At 39.9% G+C, this 15,866-nt stretch overlaps 3 protein-coding genes across 5 annotated transcripts; 2 read left to right on the top strand and 1 right to left on the bottom strand.

The window, feature by feature from the left end:
• The first annotated feature begins 585 nt into the window (after nucleotides 1–585).
• On the top strand, nucleotides 586–11,164 carry acsl4a (acyl-CoA synthetase long chain family member 4a). Of its 2 annotated transcripts, none has more exons than XM_088431218.1 (16): nucleotides 586–713; nucleotides 3,436–3,600; nucleotides 3,723–3,956; nucleotides 4,051–4,228; nucleotides 4,318–4,427; nucleotides 5,110–5,248; nucleotides 5,912–6,062; nucleotides 6,674–6,797; nucleotides 6,901–6,972; nucleotides 7,059–7,198; nucleotides 7,337–7,509; nucleotides 7,879–7,953; nucleotides 8,063–8,251; nucleotides 8,332–8,446; nucleotides 9,950–10,107; nucleotides 10,199–11,164. In XM_088431218.1, exons 1-16 carry the CDS (start codon nucleotides 603–605, stop codon nucleotides 10,354–10,356), a joined length of 2,292 nt encoding a protein of 763 aa, XP_088287344.1. In that variant the 5' UTR covers nucleotides 586–602; the 3' UTR covers nucleotides 10,357–11,164. The 2 variants fall into 2 exon arrangements, with proteins under 2 accessions (XP_088287344.1, XP_088287343.1); XM_088431217.1 differs by having other exon boundaries at nucleotides 3,720–3,956.
• nxt2 (nuclear transport factor 2-like export factor 2) lies at nucleotides 9,657–12,824 on the bottom strand. Its single transcript, XM_088431222.1, has 4 exons — nucleotides 12,658–12,824; nucleotides 12,444–12,530; nucleotides 12,090–12,234; nucleotides 9,657–11,414 (listed from the first exon to the last, which is right to left on the bottom strand). The coding sequence occupies exons 1-4, from the start codon at nucleotides 12,670–12,672 to the stop codon at nucleotides 11,230–11,232; spliced, it is 432 nt and encodes a 143-aa protein (XP_088287348.1). The 5' UTR covers nucleotides 12,673–12,824; the 3' UTR covers nucleotides 9,657–11,229.
• Nucleotides 12,105–15,180, top strand: psmd10 (proteasome 26S subunit, non-ATPase 10). Of its 2 annotated transcripts, none has more exons than XM_088431220.1 (5): nucleotides 12,105–12,409; nucleotides 13,349–13,447; nucleotides 13,994–14,140; nucleotides 14,502–14,668; nucleotides 14,779–15,180. In XM_088431220.1, exons 1-5 carry the CDS (start codon nucleotides 12,374–12,376, stop codon nucleotides 14,930–14,932), a joined length of 603 nt encoding a protein of 200 aa, XP_088287346.1. In that variant the 5' UTR covers nucleotides 12,105–12,373; the 3' UTR covers nucleotides 14,933–15,180. The 2 variants fall into 2 exon arrangements, with proteins under 2 accessions (XP_088287346.1, XP_088287345.1); XM_088431219.1 differs by lacking the exon at nucleotides 12,105–12,409 and adding an exon at nucleotides 13,025–13,248.
• Nucleotides 15,181–15,866: the final 686 nt, after the last annotated feature.

Below are 15,866 nucleotides of genomic sequence, written 5' to 3'. Positions count from 1 at the left end.
AAGTCCCAGAGGAAAGCGGAAGCAAAATGTTTTAATCCAAATGATATATTTTATATGACTGTATATCTTTGTCATACATCTCATGAGAAACTGACTCCTTTATGCCTTGCTCAAAAGTAGCTCAACAATTACCACCGTACGCAAACACGCCATTGTGACAGTGATTTGAAAGCTCATTTTTTGGAGCCATTAATTTGAATTCAAAGACGAGTTGACAAAATATTTGAAGTTTTCTATTTTAAGTAAACCAAGTTCCGTTTTATAGAAGTGCCCTGTTGCCATTTGATCGCAAAGCTAGCTGCTCATTTGAAAATCGCGTGCATTTATCACGGCGTAATAATGTCACATCAGAAGTCTGGCAAAATAAAAAATCACCGCCAATGTATACTGATTTAATGTAGAAATACATGAGACTTTAAGCTCGGATGTGATTTTATTCATTAATTCATTTTACGTCATCTACTTCAGATCGGTTGCGGACAAGCTACGTAACACTTTGCACATGCTCACATTATTCAAGGGGTGTGGAAACCGGGAGGACTTGCGTGTGGTTTTTTTGAGGGGGGGTCAAGGTGATTTCTTCTCCTCATTGGTCGAGAGAAATGGAATCAGATGACGTAGGAGTTCCGGGTTCTGAGTCCTTAGAGGAGGTAACTGTCGGTCATTCGAAAAGGAGGCACGAGTCACGACTAGCCGGCTTCACGCTGTCCAAGGTAAGCACGGCACCAGCCTGTCAATTAGGCTGGGTATCACTCGCTCGCCGGCCGCTGTAATCTTATTACTCACTTTATCCTTTTGTAGACTGAAATGGCGGTTAATTCGAGTTGGAAGCGCACAATGGGTTTTAGATCAAACTGTTCCAGATCTCCGTTGTTTGGCGGGCATCGACGGTTGCTCAAAGCCGAGCTGACACACTGGCACGAGCGCCGGCTTTTGTCCTCTTTTCTTCCTAATTCTTTTTTTGACACTAAATACAGAACCGATTGAGCCGGTTTGTTGATGATATTATGCAACGAATGTGCTTGGTGGATGTGTTTAATGTTGCAAGGGAACGGGAAATGTGGAAAGCGTCTGCGTGATCATGAAGTCACACAAAGATAGCCTCGCATCATTGGCGAAAAAACTATATTGTGTGATTCATCTCACAGTCATGAGTCAGCCAATGTTCCATATCCTGCGTCATTTGACGCAGATAGTTTTTTTAAAGATCTTTCATCTCTGTCTTTAATGGTCTCGTCCATCCGAGACAGTGGATTTTTTCTTTTAAGTTGAGGCCACGCGCCACGTGAATGAATTGTAACAATTCTGACACATTTTAATTCGCAAGTTGTTGCACGAAAACGTTTTTAAGTAGGGTAACAAAGTCATTAGCAAGTTCACCTGTAAGGTCAGGATGGAACGGATGAGAGCTTGACCTAAACAGGGTGGCGTGAGTTCTGCGCCCTGTGATTGGTTGAAAGACGCTCATCCTCGAGTCCTTGGCTGTGCATCCCCCTGATCATATACAGCAGTTACTTTAATTGGGCTTTTAAGGCTGATTTGAACGCTTGATTATTTAAGCACGTATTATTTTGTGTGCAATATTTTGAAATCATAAATACTATTGTCATCTAGCTATCATTTTTTCGTGTCGCAAACTAATCGACTTCAGTATACATATTGAATCCAAAAGTAGAGTATCTGTAATTCTAGATTATATGAGAGGTTTCCTGGACCCTTTAGAACTATGCCCGAAAGATTTACTAAACATTGAAAACGATGAACATTTTTAAAATATCAAGAATGGAGAATAAATATATTTTCATTTGTATTTCTAACAGTATTTGCATTTTGTTTTGCCTTCTCTGTCATGAGTTATCTGTGAATCTAAAATCAAGGCCATAATTGAAATTAAAATGGCAAATCAACCTTTTAGAAGTTAATAGAAGTTTAAAAAAATCTGAATGTCATTTCAAATTACACACACACACACATACGTGTACACACCAATGTATTATATAATGTTTCTATGACACAAACACACGAACGATTAGCTTAGGTGTGGTTCCTGCTGTAAAAGTTTGGATGTGGCAATATTCAGAATTTAGCTTTTCAAATATGAAATAATCACAGTTTAAAACATGTTTGGATTTATTCAAATCCATGGTTCAGGTTTGGTTTATTCAAAATACGTTCATTCTCAGTTTTTGTCATTTGCATAATGGAAGAGTAGGGATACCTGTATTGTTTTACAGCAGAATGTGCAAGATGGAACACAACTTTTTCTTTGGGAGGGGGATTCCTGGAGCACTTCAAGTTGTTTAATTGTTGCATTTAGGAAAGAATGTATCCAAAATAATCCACCACAGGGTCAAATGAATACCCTCTCTAAACAATGTAACATCTTAACATTTCACATTTAGTATCGTGTTAACTGTCATTCAAGCATAATTCACTGTTACAATATATTAAGGGTGCTTGATACTAGCTTTTTTTTTCAAACTAATTATAATACGAGTATTCACTCTTTGAGTATGCACAAAACTTGTAGTACTTTTGATTCACAAAAGCATTCAATTTAACACATTGACAAAAATTCTGAACACAAACCTTTGTTTCTGTCACAGATAATTTGCCGATGTCCCAAACTGCCTCAATGTAGCATCAACTTAATCTGTAATCCGAGAATTTAATACTGTATTAGGAGAATTTAATGTCACATTGCTTATTCATTTTCAATGTTTAGTAAAATATGCATATATTTCCGAGGTCATTAAACTGACATATACGTACTATATAATCAATTTTTAATGCAAATTATTTTTTGTAATGCAGTTTTAGTGGTCTCATGATGTCAAACTTTGCACCCTGACCTTTTAACTCGTTTCTTACCGGCCATTTTTAGACCTTCCTTAAGCTTGACACTTAAATTGCTGGGATTGAATTTCTGAACACTTCAAATATGTATTTGGGATTGAAGGAGTTAAGTATTGGTGGCTGGTATCAGCGGCATCTATGATTATCAATACTCAGCCGTCACTACCATGCACAAATCAAACAAACAGCAGCAAGACACATGCCTTACACTCTACCTGCTTAATATTTTTGGCATGGTTTATGCTTACTTTACTGTAACTGTTTTGGCACCTCTCCAGAATTCCTCATAAAGAAAAAATATTCCTTAGTTCCTGGTGCAAAAAAAAAAAAAATAATAAATCCAGTGTCATAATTGGTTTGAATCCAGACAGCAGCCAAACTTTTCAGAAGTCACGCAAATCAGGTCGGTAGTTGTAAATGCTCGTGAAGAATAGATAAAAGGAAACTTCCCAACTTAAAAAAAAAATAAAATAAATCTACCGTAAGTTCCCGCGTCACGAAAGGGTTTTGAGATTTTCATTCTTGATCAAATGTACATATTGTCAACATGCTTTGTGACAGTATTCGTGTTTGTTTCAGTTCAATACACCGGAATCTGCAGGACTGTGGACGTCGAGTCATTTCTGTGCGTCAAAAGTCGCATTGTTCTTCCCTGCTCTTTCCAAGAGCAGCTCCCCATCTGAAGCAGGGCTCACCACTGCCACTCCGCCCTCGTCCCCCCCTCTCCCCACACATACTCTTACGGTATGAGTTTTCAGTCAGATCCTGTCCAATCTGTCCTCCTTTTTCCAGTCCACCTTGTGGTGTGGCTCTACTCTGTCCTCTCCTTCCTACCATGGTATTACATCACCGGTGCTGGCCAGAAGAACACTATGTCCAAACGAGTCAAGGCCCGCTCCACCTCCGGCTGTCCGGAGGGACCTTATCGTTCTGTGGACCACTTCGACTCGCTGGCCAAGGAAGACCTGCCCGGCAAAGACACTCTAGATAAGTTGTTCGCATTCGGAGTGGAGCGCTTTGGAGATCTGCCGTGTCTCGGCACCAGAGAGGTGCTGAGTGAGGAAAACGAGAAACAGCCCAATGGGAAAGTTTTCAAAAAGGTTGATCCGAACGTTTATTCACTTGAAGCTGAATTTCAAATTTTCCGGTGTATTTTTATGACTAATGACCCCGGTTTTGCATTTGTCCCCCCAGCTAATCCTCGGTGATTATAAATGGCTCTCGTACAAGCAAGTCGACACGCTCGTCAGTCAGTTCGGAAGCGGATTGGCGGCTCTCGGCCAGCAACCCAAAAGCACCATTGCGATCTTCTGCGAGACCAGAGCAGAGTGGATGATAACTGCTCAGACGTGCTTCAGACACAATTTCCCATGTGCGTATTATTTACGGCGTCTCGTTGCTGAAAAGTGTCAAAAACACATCAAACAAGTTGTGACTCAATGTTTTGTGTTTTCTCAACAGTGGTGACGTTCTATGCGACATTGGGAGAGGATGCGATTGCATTTGGACTAAATGAAACTGGAGTTTCACACCTTGTTACCAGTGCCGAATTGCTTCAGACTAAACTAAAAGTGAGTTTATTCCTTGTAACACATCTTTGCCGTTACCTTTGCTATTTATCAACTTGCTCTTAAAAACTCAAATAATGGTTTCTTCCGAATTTGTCCAAAATTAATCGCAACTAAAAGAATTTCAGTTCGGAAGAAATTAATAGCCCACCATTCAATTATAGACTCCAATTGTGGTACAACAATGCCAAACAAATAATCCTATCTTCAATAAAGCAATCAAATCAACCAGTTGAATATATTTTAAAAAATGTAGTAATATTGTTATTTGTCCAGTAGACCTACATAACGCACTTCATTGGATTAAATGACAGTTTGTTATGAGGGGGCGTGCAATTTGCAATTTTTATTTTTAAATAAGAAACAAAACATTGTACTACTTTTTACATTTTATGTGGGAATTTATATTCATTAAGTTGTCATGACATTTTATCTGCATTTTTTAAGTTGATAACCACATTTCTTACCGTTTGTGTGTGCGTGCGGGCGTGTCGTGTCTTTTGAAATTTTCTGTTACAAAAGCCTGTTGATATATTTCATGTATATTTTTACTGTACCCAAGCCATAAAGTCAAGATCATGGAATGCTGCCATCCCTAACACAGAGAGAGCTATTGGCGTTACAAGGAAAAAAAAGCCTTCTGTGACAACATTTTGACATCCCATTTGTTTTCTCGTTTGTCTAGAATGTGCTTCCAAATATCCCCAAACTGAAACATATAATCTACGTTGACCAGAAGAAAGTGACCACAGAGGGCTACCCAGCAGGCCTCTCCATCCACAGCATGCAAGAAGTGCAAGATCTGGGCACGCTGCCTGAAAATAGTGCGTGTTCTCTCGCACCTTCAGCATGTTGAACGTGTACAGTCCCTAGTGAGATTAGCAGACCCAATTTGACATATTTTATTTCTTACTCAGCCATATCAAATTCTACTGTTACAGTGTCTTTAAATGTACCTTGCAACAGAGGCTTTTTATTTATTATTTATTTTAGGTGGCACATAGATAAAAAAGCTGTTTTTTATATTCGCAGAACACAAATGATTGTCCACTCAAGCGTCTTTATTTTCCTAATGGTGAAACATTTGTTTTGTCTCTTTATATGCTCGTCTGGAGTCGGTGTTACTTAATTTAGGTTGTCTGGCCAGAATTTGAATTCTTGGCTGAAGACATTTTCCGATGAGTTGCCCTCATGAGGATCAGTGCACTCCTAACCTAATGTTGGCAGCGCCAATGCTTCTCGACGGCTCTAGTTTGTTTTGTGTTGTGCGCGATGTTTAGAATTTCAACAATAGTACTCGAGGTTCATTCCGAGGGTCAGATTTGGACCCACCTGACCGTTGCGTTTTTCAGTGGTCTTCATTCATTTCTTTGCGTTTTTATCATATTTTTTTTGTCATTAAGTGTAGGTACTTTGCAGAAAGAAACAGTGAGAAAGATTGTATTATAATTGCAACTGTTTAAAAAGGATCTGTGTGTGTTTTGCAGTGGGGAAGGAACTTGTGAAGCCGCAGCCGTCCGACTTGGCTGTGGTCATGTACACCAGCGGCTCCACTGGGCGTCCCAAAGGAGTCATGATTATCCACAGTAATTTGATTGCAGGAATGACAGGTCAATGTGAACGCATCCCAGGACTCGGGTACGTTTCAATATTTTGGAAACACATAAGACGTCAAGTCGAGCTGACCAAAAGTATACTGTAAACTGTCAACAAGAATTCCATACTGGTTTCACCTCCAATATGTTGTGCTGTTTTCGGTTGCTTTATCATATTTCATCTATATTATGGGTTTCACTTTCTAAATTGGATCACAAAAGTAAATCGTGATTTTATTTTCTTTATTGATGCAACTTGTGTGCTCAAGGGACTGAATTTCATGCCAGCTGAATTGAAATTGCAGATGAAGTGGTTTGCGCAAATATGACAACCGTCAATTGCGACGATATAACAGAAGAAAGAAACAAACAAACAAATAAAAAACACTGTGGCAAAACTTAGTCTTTCATCACCTGTTTCACAAATTGGTTTTCTGTCAACAACCGAATTGCTCGGTCGCAGGATTTCCCAACTCGTGGACCTGCGGCTGTCAAAAAACATGCCTGACTAAAATGAGTAGTGTTATTTACAGTAGTTGTTTATTTACAGAAACTGTAATCAACCGTGCTTTGAAAGTATCCAAAGATGACACAAGATGTGGCTACACATGGTGCAGGCTCTCACCTTCTCGTTTCACCTTTGTGCTTCTACAGCACTAAGGATATTTACATTGGCTACCTGCCACTTGCTCATGTGCTGGAGATGACTGCAGAGATCAGTTGTGTCACATATGGATGTCCGATAGGATACTCCTCTCCACACACACTCTCTGATCAGGTAAATGTTCTGCAGGGTCTTGCAGTGACATTTTGTGTCCTATACATTTTAGATTCTAATCAATAGAGGCTTCAATGAGTGTGATGTGTTCCTTTTTTTCTAGTCCTCAAAAATAAAGAAAGGAAGCAAGGGAGATACTAGTGTGCTCAAACCCACTCTGATGGCAGCTGTGCCGGTAAGAATGTTTTTTTTTTTTTTTTGCTAAATTCCTGATTTCAGTAAATACCTGATTTTTTTTTGTTTTTTTTCTTGACCAAATAGGAAATTTTAGATCGCATAAACAAGAATGTGATGAGCAAAGTGCAGGAGATGAGCTATGCTCAGAAGATGCTGTTCAACCTGGGCTACCAATACAAACTAAAGCAGATCAAGCGAGGCTACGACGCACCGCTCTGCAATGCGTGAGAACTTACTCTCTCTTTTTTTTTTGGCTTGCATCAGAACAAATTTTCTCATGTTGCTACTCGTAACGTAAAAGCAGTGTAGCAGGTTGAACGTCTCTATAAATGATAAGGTGTGGCATGTATGTCTTTGTGTAGCCTGTTGTTTGCCAAAGTGAAGAAGCTGCTGGGTGGGCGGGTGCGGCTGATGCTGTCGGGAGGAGCGCCGTTGTCCCCGGCGACGCAGAGGTTCATGAATGTGTGCTTCTGCTGCCCTGTGGGCCAAGGATATGGCCTCACTGAAACCTGTGGAGCAGGCACCATCACTGAGGGTAAGCCCTTGTCTACACAAGCACTCATCGCAAATAATGTGTTTCAGCTTTAGCACTGCACAGTTACTGCTAGAGATGAAACCTTACAGTTTATTAGCATTTGCATTTAGAAAGCATGCATTTGTCTCTTGCCAGGCAGCACAGACAAATTGGTGTTAACAGAACGCCTACGACGAACATGCATTCAAGATAATGACTGTAAAAGATTGGAGGTCTTTTATATTTGCATATGCATATGCTAATCTATTACTGTATAGCACAGTTCAAATCATGCTTCATGGGCAAAAAAAAAAAGTTTCCATGTGGACAGATTTTGCGAAATCATTATCGGAGTAATTTTTTATTATTTTATTTTGACCTGTCACACAGTTGCTGACAATACCACCGGCCGTGTCGGAGCGCCACTTATTTGCTGTGAGTTCAGACTGCGGGATTGGGCAGAAGGTATGTCTGTTTAACAGACTTGTCGACTCTTGTTACGCATTCCAGCAAAACAAACCATCCGGTGCGGAGTTCTGTTTGATTGTACGTGTTCATTGGCTTCTTTAATCAGGTGGCTACACCAGCAAGGATAAACCTAACCCCAGAGGCGAAATACTGATTGGCGGTCCGAATGTGACCATGGGTTACTTCAAGTACGAGAGTAAAGACGAGGACTTTTTTGTGGACGAAAAGGGTCAAAGATGGTTTTGCACTGGGGATGTTGGGCAGGTTCACCCAGACGGCTGTCTTCAAATAGTAGGTGAGTGTCGTCACAAAAATGACAGGCGTCCCGTTTGAGATCGGTTCACCTGTGACAGCCGTCTGTTCACTATGGTTCAGACCGAAAGAAAGACCTGGTCAAGCTGCAGGCGGGGGAGTACGTGTCTCTCGGTAAAGTGGAGTCTGCCCTGAAGAACAGCGGCCTCATAGACAACATTTGTGTTTATGCAAACAGGTGAGTCACATGAACCCGGTGCTAAGCAGAAATGTCCGGAAAGTAGAAACGCTGCCACAGTTTGGCTTGAGTCCCAGGCGCTTCCATGTAACTGGTAGATTAACATGCTCATTTGACTGCAGGTTGAGTAAAACCACCTGTGGATACCGCCAAACTCTGGCAGGATTCTTACTTTGTGGAGCTGGAATTCCCATCTGACGCTAACTCTTGCAAACGTGTCCGCAAAAAGCCTCGGGGTTGAGTGGTGTTTTTTAAAAGGTCAAAATGTTAGATTTGTCAGAAAAGCTAAAACGAGGCGGTTGTCGTAACACAAATTTTATGTTCAGTAGGTGATTCAATGTCTTTTTTTTTTTTTTTTTTTTAAACAGATTCTCTCCCATACTAGAATGGTTTGACCCAACTTGTGCCACCTCTCGTTAGCTGTCAAATGAATGACTTATTTTTGTGAACAGATCTCGACTGTTATCCCAAAGAGGACTCTATTTCATATTTTTCTGTGGACAATATTTATTTATAATTTGTTTTTGAGAGCAGGGTGTTCATTATTTTTTATAGACAAATATTTATTAATAATTTAATTATTTTTGTGAACAGATCTCTCCTTTAATCCCAAAATAGAACACTTTGTTTAACTTTTTTCAGTGGACAAATATTTATAATTACTGTACTTCTTTTTGAGAACAGGTCTGACACTCACTGTTTCATATTTTTTCTGGACAAATGTTTAATAATTAAGTTAATTACATTTTATGAACAGGTCCCTCCTATGATCCCAAAACAGGGTGCTTTATGTTTCATACATTTCCGTAGACAAATATTTATTTATAATTATTTATTTTTGAGAACTTGTCAGACACTGATGACATGTTTTAAGTCTTTTTTTTTTTTTACCCCCCAAAAAAAGATGCTTTCCACTACTTAAGGGGTACTTGGCCAAAGATATATTTCACAGGGGGTACATCACTGAAAAAAGGTTGAGACCCACTGGCATAGGAAATAAAATCAATGTTCTTTCAGTAAGAGCAAGTAACCAGAAGGTGGCAGTAGTCTGACATCAGGTCTTTAGTTTAACCCTTTCGCTACCATGTTTTTTTTTTTTCTTAGAAAAAAATAACATTTATGGAATACGTTACTTGTTTATAAGTGTAGTATCCTTGGAAAATGTGTTAAAAAATTCCACCTTGCATAAATTAGGATACAGGCCCTGAGATCGTTTGTCCCATCGATATTTTATGATAATAATATAAACGTGCCAGAGTAGTGAAAATGATCACCCAACGCCTACAATACATAGTAATCAGTGTAATCTATAGTACAACACATAATACCAATACATTTCCGCAGTACTAGATGGTTAATACACCAGAAATTGTACAATGCAAACTACCTTGTTGACAGTTTTAACAACAGTGGTAAAAGTTGGTAAAAGCCACTTAAAATGTAGTATTTAAAATCCACTGTGCTCGCAACTCATTTTCCTGACTTCATGATGTCCCCCTTCAGCGACCAGAACTACGTGATCAGCTTTGTGGTTCCCAACCAGAAGCGTCTGATACAACTTGCCAAGCAGAGGGGACTGGTCGCACCTTGGGAGGAAATCTGCAGCCATTCAGAAATGGAGCAGGATGTTCTGAAGGAGATCAAGGAGGTCGCTGCTAAAAGTAGGTTCTCATTGTCATGAGACAAGTTCGTATTTAGCTTTTTGTTTACACCCCACCAACATGTAATTTGACTATTTTCTCATCCTCTTAGTAAAACTCCAGCGCTTTGAGATTCCCGCGAAGGTCCATCTGAGCCCGGAGCCGTGGACACCTGAGACGGGCCTTGTCACAGATGCGTTCAAGCTGAAGCGGAAAGAGCTTAAGAACCACTACCGGCATCACATAGAGAGAATGTATGGGGGCAAATAATGGCATTCTTTCCCAAGAAGCTTTATTCAGCTTGACCACTTTTTTGCCTGTAGTTTTCCTGTGAATTGTTTGGGTTTATTAGCTGTCGGTTCCAGAGGCACGCAAATGAAAATGGGCAAAACAGGGAACATTTGCAGCCTCCTGTGCCACTGGCATGTAAAAGTGAAATGTTTTAAGATGGCCAGCGGTAGTTGCTGCTTTTGAAGGAATTTCGTCAAAACTATCACTCCTACACATGTTGCTAATACTGTGCTATGTTACGTTCATGGTAATTAATGATATTGCCATGCTCCTTTTCTTTGTAGTCAGAGTACTGATGTTACCGTGCCTTCAGTCCGCAGCACGTCTCTAGTGGAATTGTGTGTCATTTTGATAACAAGTAGTCCATGCAAAAAAAAAAAAAAAAAAACGTTTACATGAAGCAGTAGGTCACTAACACCTCTATCCAGAGATATGCTTGACAACCATGACTTAATTTATTCTGGCTAACTTTATTCATGCTATTTATGTCATGCGATGCTGAAAAAGACCAAATGTCCAACCATAAATGACTCAGGAACACCAGGAGCAGCGTTGTTTTTGGGGACACTGCCAAAAATGGGTTGCTTGCACTTGCTGACTAAAGAACATGCTAGGTGGCAGCAGCGCACACTGCCTTTGTAAAGGGGAAACTGATCATGTCAGTATCATGTGATTTTTGTATGTATTTTCATGAACTTGTTTGAATACTGTACACAAGCCACTCTGTTCTGATCACAGGCCTTATTGTTCAAGCTTTTCCTGAAAATAAAAACGTTTTCATATTAAACCCTTAATCTCCTAATGTTTTTCCTAATGATTAAAGAATATCTCAAAAGGTTTAGCTGAGGAAACTCAGCCATTCCAGTCTTGAAAACGAAAACAGTCACTAGCGATCTTCCACACTGGCTGGTCGTTGTTAGGTGACGCCTGAGCCGTCAAAAGAAAGTTCTGGTTGTAAAAACGCTGCTTGTTCCCCTCAAACTTGACTGTTCCGCCGGTCACCACGAGTAGAGTCATCTGACCTTGGGTTGCTTGATCTGTAAGCCAATGAGACATAGGTTATGTTAGGACTTGGAATTGCTAATAGGGTTTACCAAGTCTTGCCTGTGGGATGTAGCTAAGGACATCATCTGCAACTTGTGTTCATTTTAAATGCAGTCACGTTTTACAATTTTTACCACATTAATTTGATTTAAGAATTTTATGCCACAAAATTTGCCATTTGACTACCCAAACACATGAGGCATCATAGGAAAGACCAGGCTGTCCTCTACAGAGTTGACTAACGATGCGGTACACCTAACTAGGAAGGAAAACATCGTTTACTCAAGTCATACCTCTCATTGCTACAGTATAATGTTGTAACTGATAAATGAAATGTTTCTGTTTACTTGGCCAAATCGGTGCAAAATCTCTCCTCTGCAATTCCAGAACCAAAATAAAACTATAAGATGTGGATAAGGTTGGTGTGTATTTACTCTGGCACAGGTGCAAGCCTCTCAAATCTCTTGCAATACATTTTTCTCAAGTTACGTTTATCTGTTCTTGTGTCCATTTATGTGAAACTTTATTCACCAACAAACGGCTCGACCCGTTCACGTAAGGCTTCGTATCCTCCAGTTTTACTGAATGCTGCCCTCTGAAGTAATGTTTTGGACAGGCTTCCCTGTTCCACACTATATTCGCGTTTGACCTTTGGGGGCGCTACTAACCGTGAACCGGTTGACAATCCAGTGTCTGGACTTGGAACTCGCTAGAAGGAAGCGCCTCAAAGAACTCTCCCAGGGCATCTAATCCGGACACGGAGTTTCCATTCCACACCAGGGTTGCCTTATCCAAGTAGAGTCTTGTGAGGTTCTGAAACACAAGTCGTGAGACATCAGACAGTCTCGTGATGTTCTGCACATTATGAATTGAAATCTCAAAGATCTTGCTCGATCGAGAGCCACCACTTCAAGTTGAAAAGGAGGTCAAGTTCGTTGAGTGGTTCCGCTAGATGTGCTTTGAACTCTTGCACAGTAATGGCTTGCTCGTAAGTACAATCAAGAAGTTCAACAGTCACCCACCCTTCTTTTCTTATCCATGCAGTCGTAGTAAATGTTGACGAACTCCTCCGAATATCTACAGGACTGGTCCACATGGGTCCTGAAATCCTACAGGATGGCAAAAGTTTGTACATACACCGGTGTTATTGTGCCTATTCCTAGCACGTGCACGTCAAATACTACTACCATAAAGCTAACTATATTGCGCATAAGGAAAGTGTTAATTGTGGCTTACCAACGTTGCCGCCATGCTGTAATGTTTCAGGATGACGCTGAGAAGCCGGTAAGCAAAATATAATACAGTATAATATTTCTGATCGTATTAATTCAAATTGCTTGATTTCGACCAACGCTCGCTTCGTGGCGGCACCTACTTGTTTTACTTCCTGCAATAGTAGCCTGAACTACCACAATAAAAGTAATTATGGCTTACGTGAAATGTGGTTGTTAATTCTAGACCATGTATTATATTCTCGCGTTGAAATAAATGTAACTATTAAAATTTTGATCTAAAAGTACAGCATTTCCGTGCCACACCTTGGAGTGTTTTCGCAATATATTTTATTTTGACGACTTCATTAATTCTACGCGGAAGTTGAAGTCATAATATCCTGAGTCATTCCCCCGTGTTTCAAACGCGCCAGTGCTTGCATATGCACACATGTTTTCTCATTCAGAATACATCTCGGTACATGTTTAGGTATATTTCGGAATGGAGGGGTCTGTATCAAACGTTGACGTGTGTAATTTGGCATATTTGGGTCAGTTTGAGAAATTAAAAGCGTGCATTTTATCAGATAAAAGCCTTGCTTGCAAAACGGACCAGGTAAGAATGCACGACCCAGCAATTTGTTTTGTTTACGTGATAATCGCACGTTTAAACCAAATTTTCCACGCTGCCGTTTTGCGCTGCTCTCTTATTTCAGGATCACAGAACGGCCCTGCACTGGGCTTGTTCGGCTGGCCATACCAACATTGTTTCTTTTCTACTTGACCTGGGAGTTGAAGTGAACCTGCAAGATGATGTAAGGATTAAAACACTGTACTGTACATTCAGATACAAATACCACGCTTCCTATCGTTTGCCAGCTCGGAGCATCGTAACAATATTAAGAGAAACAATATACAGTTGTAGATGTTTGTTGGAGGGCCAATTATTTAGGTTGAGTGCATATAACGAAAAAAATTCAGTAAACAGTTCCTATTTTCTGACAAAGTGCTGTATATAGAAGTATTTTGACTATTGGCTTGTCAAATGAGATCACAATCAAATAAAAATAATCCCAAAGCATCACTACAGTCATGATACAATTGTGCTGCACAAAATGTAATATATTAAAAAAATATATCCCAAAGCATCACTACGTTTATGATACACTTGTGGTTTGTTTCACTTTGAAAAATTGTTGTGTTTGAAAATAAATATTAGAAAGCTGCAAGACAAAGGTATTTGAGTGCTGGCCCCATCTGTAGTCACTAATGTGGTGTACACATATAAACTGTTTTTAATTTAAGTAATGGTTCTGATTTAAAATGAGATCCATTTTTTAAATGCAACATGTTATTTTCAGGCCGCATGGACCCCTCTTCACATTGCATCGTCTGCCGGTAGAGAAGACATTGTCAGAGAACTAATTTCCAAAGGTGCTCAGCTAAACTCTGTAAATCAAAATGGATGCACTCCTCTTCATTATGCTGCATCCAAGGACAGATATGAGGTAAGCATCTAATGTTCTAAATGCAGTGACTGTTCTCATTGCAATAACCATTAATGTGCATGCTACAAAATTGTTAATAGGTTGATTTTATTGTTGGTCTATTTCGGTGACTTTTCGTTGCTGGGTGACAGAGTGACACGTCATCTTCTGCAGTGCGTACTGATCCTCTGAAGGGGAAGTGATGAAAGTCATCTACATCTGGGAAATCTACAGCTCTTTGTTTATTAACAGTAACACAATGACAATTGATATAACTCAAAACTAGTTAGTCAGTCTTTAAAGGGCCACACACAAAGTGAACGAACCTGAAAAACAAAGAGGCATACTACTGTCAGTTACTGTATGCTTCTCTTTCCTTTAGATTGCTTTGCTGTTGCTTGAAAATGGAGCAGACCCTAATGCCACGGACAAACTTGATTCCACTCCACTTCATAGAGCGTCCGCCAAAGGCAACTATCGCCTGATCGAGCTCCTTCTCAAGCAGAGTGCCTCGACAAACATCCAGGACTCGCAGGGCAACACGGCACTGTAAGAACATCATCTAAACTATTCGATATTTAAAACGGACAATGCTGTAATGTTCAGTGACAAAAGACGTGTTTGTAATTGCGCCTATTTTTTTCATTTTGTTGAACCAGCCACCTGGCGTGTGACGAGGAGCGTGTTGAAGCAGCAAAGTTGTTGGTTGAACACGGAGCCAGCATTTACATCGAAAACAAGGAGGAAAAAACCCCTCTCCAGATGGCTAAGGGTAGTCTGGGCAACATACTTCGTCAAATTGTGGAAGGATGATGCTTTTCCAAACTGAAGATGCAGCTGTAAACTACACGCACCATTTTCACCCCCCTCCATACTCATTGAGCAGCTTTTTGTGAAGGGTCACCTAACTGGGGAGAGTGTTTGGCTTCCCCATCAGCAGCATAAATGTTAACATGTTTGACCATACCAAATACATTCAAATGCACTGGCCAAAACCGTAGCCCACCTTTTGTGAAATTTCAACTCGTGCAAATTGCTTAATAAAATCAGTGTTAAGCTTCTTTTTCATGTTTCTATTCATTTATTTATTTTAGCACATCCATGACCATCATGATGTATGGACCAATAGTTGAGCTACAAATAGTGATGTGACGTTATGCTTCACTGACTCGCTTAACTTGCGGACTAGTGTCAGCAATTAAGTCACCACCTCGTGTGTCTTCACACTTCTTGGAATAATGGTGGGTGTTTATTGAAGCCAACACATTATTCAGCCTGTGATTGACACATTTGTCATTTGAGTGCATACCAAAGTGAGGTAATGTGTTGGATAAGTAAGATGTGAGTGGCCCTGTTTTCCTCACATGAATTGGACAAACCCACATCGTCCGACAGCTGAAATGTCACTAATTTTCATAATTTGGGGATTTCATTTAAGTTCCAGTACTTTTTTTATTCATTGCAATTTAGCAAGTTTGTTAACAAAATTCAAATTTATAAAACATTTTCTTGTCACTAGACAAGGACTTTAAAACTGAACAAGGTGCTAAACTTGTCTCTTGAGCACAAATGTTGCCAATTCCATATCAGATCTCAATCCTTCTAGTTCCTTGTGTAGCCCCATGACTAAAATCTGGTCATATCCTTGAGTAAAATATTACTATTTTTTGGTGTGTCATGCATTACATTACCGCACACAGGAAAAAGTAATGCATTACAGTAATTGCATTATTTTTGTAATGCTTTA

Source organism: Hippichthys cyanospilos, chromosome 13 (genome assembly GCF_059441005.1).
Source record: "Hippichthys cyanospilos isolate Australia breed blue-spotted pipefish chromosome 13, RoL_Hcya_1.0, whole genome shotgun sequence".
NCBI lineage: Eukaryota > Metazoa > Chordata > Actinopteri > Syngnathiformes > Syngnathidae > Hippichthys > Hippichthys cyanospilos.
The sequence above is the reverse complement of the archived record's forward strand: the minus strand, read 5'-3'. Positions and strand labels throughout refer to the sequence as shown.

What these genes read in the sequence shown, in the direction of transcription:
- acsl4a (XM_088431217.1), top strand. Translation starts at nt 603, where the DNA reads ATGGAATCAGATGACGTAGGAGTTCCGGGTTCTGAGTCCTTAGAGGAG. An exon ending in CTTCAGACACAATTTCCCAT is followed by an intron (nt 4,229 to 4,317) that starts GTGCGTATTATT and finishes TTTTCTCAACAG; the next exon opens with TGGTGACGTTCTATGCGACA. An exon ending in AGCAGGCACCATCACTGAGG is followed by an intron (nt 7,510 to 7,878) that starts GTAAGCCCTTGT and finishes CCTGTCACACAG; the next exon opens with TTGCTGACAATACCACCGGC.
- nxt2 (XM_088431222.1), bottom strand. An exon ending in GCATGGATAAGAAAAGAAGG is followed by an intron (nt 12,235 to 12,443) that starts GTGGGTGACTGT and finishes CTTGTGTTTCAG; the next exon opens with AACCTCACAAGACTCTACTT. An exon ending in GGATTGTCAACCGGTTCACG is followed by an intron (nt 11,415 to 12,089) that starts GTTAGTAGCGCC and finishes ATTGGCTTACAG; the next exon opens with ATCAAGCAACCCAAGGTCAG.
- psmd10 (XM_088431219.1), top strand. Translation starts at nt 13,135, where the DNA reads ATGGAGGGGTCTGTATCAAACGTTGACGTGTGTAATTTGGCATATTTG. An exon ending in AAGTGAACCTGCAAGATGAT is followed by an intron (nt 13,448 to 13,993) that starts GTAAGGATTAAA and finishes TGTTATTTTCAG; the next exon opens with GCCGCATGGACCCCTCTTCA. An exon ending in TCGCAGGGCAACACGGCACT is followed by an intron (nt 14,669 to 14,778) that starts GTAAGAACATCA and finishes TTGTTGAACCAG; the next exon opens with CCACCTGGCGTGTGACGAGG.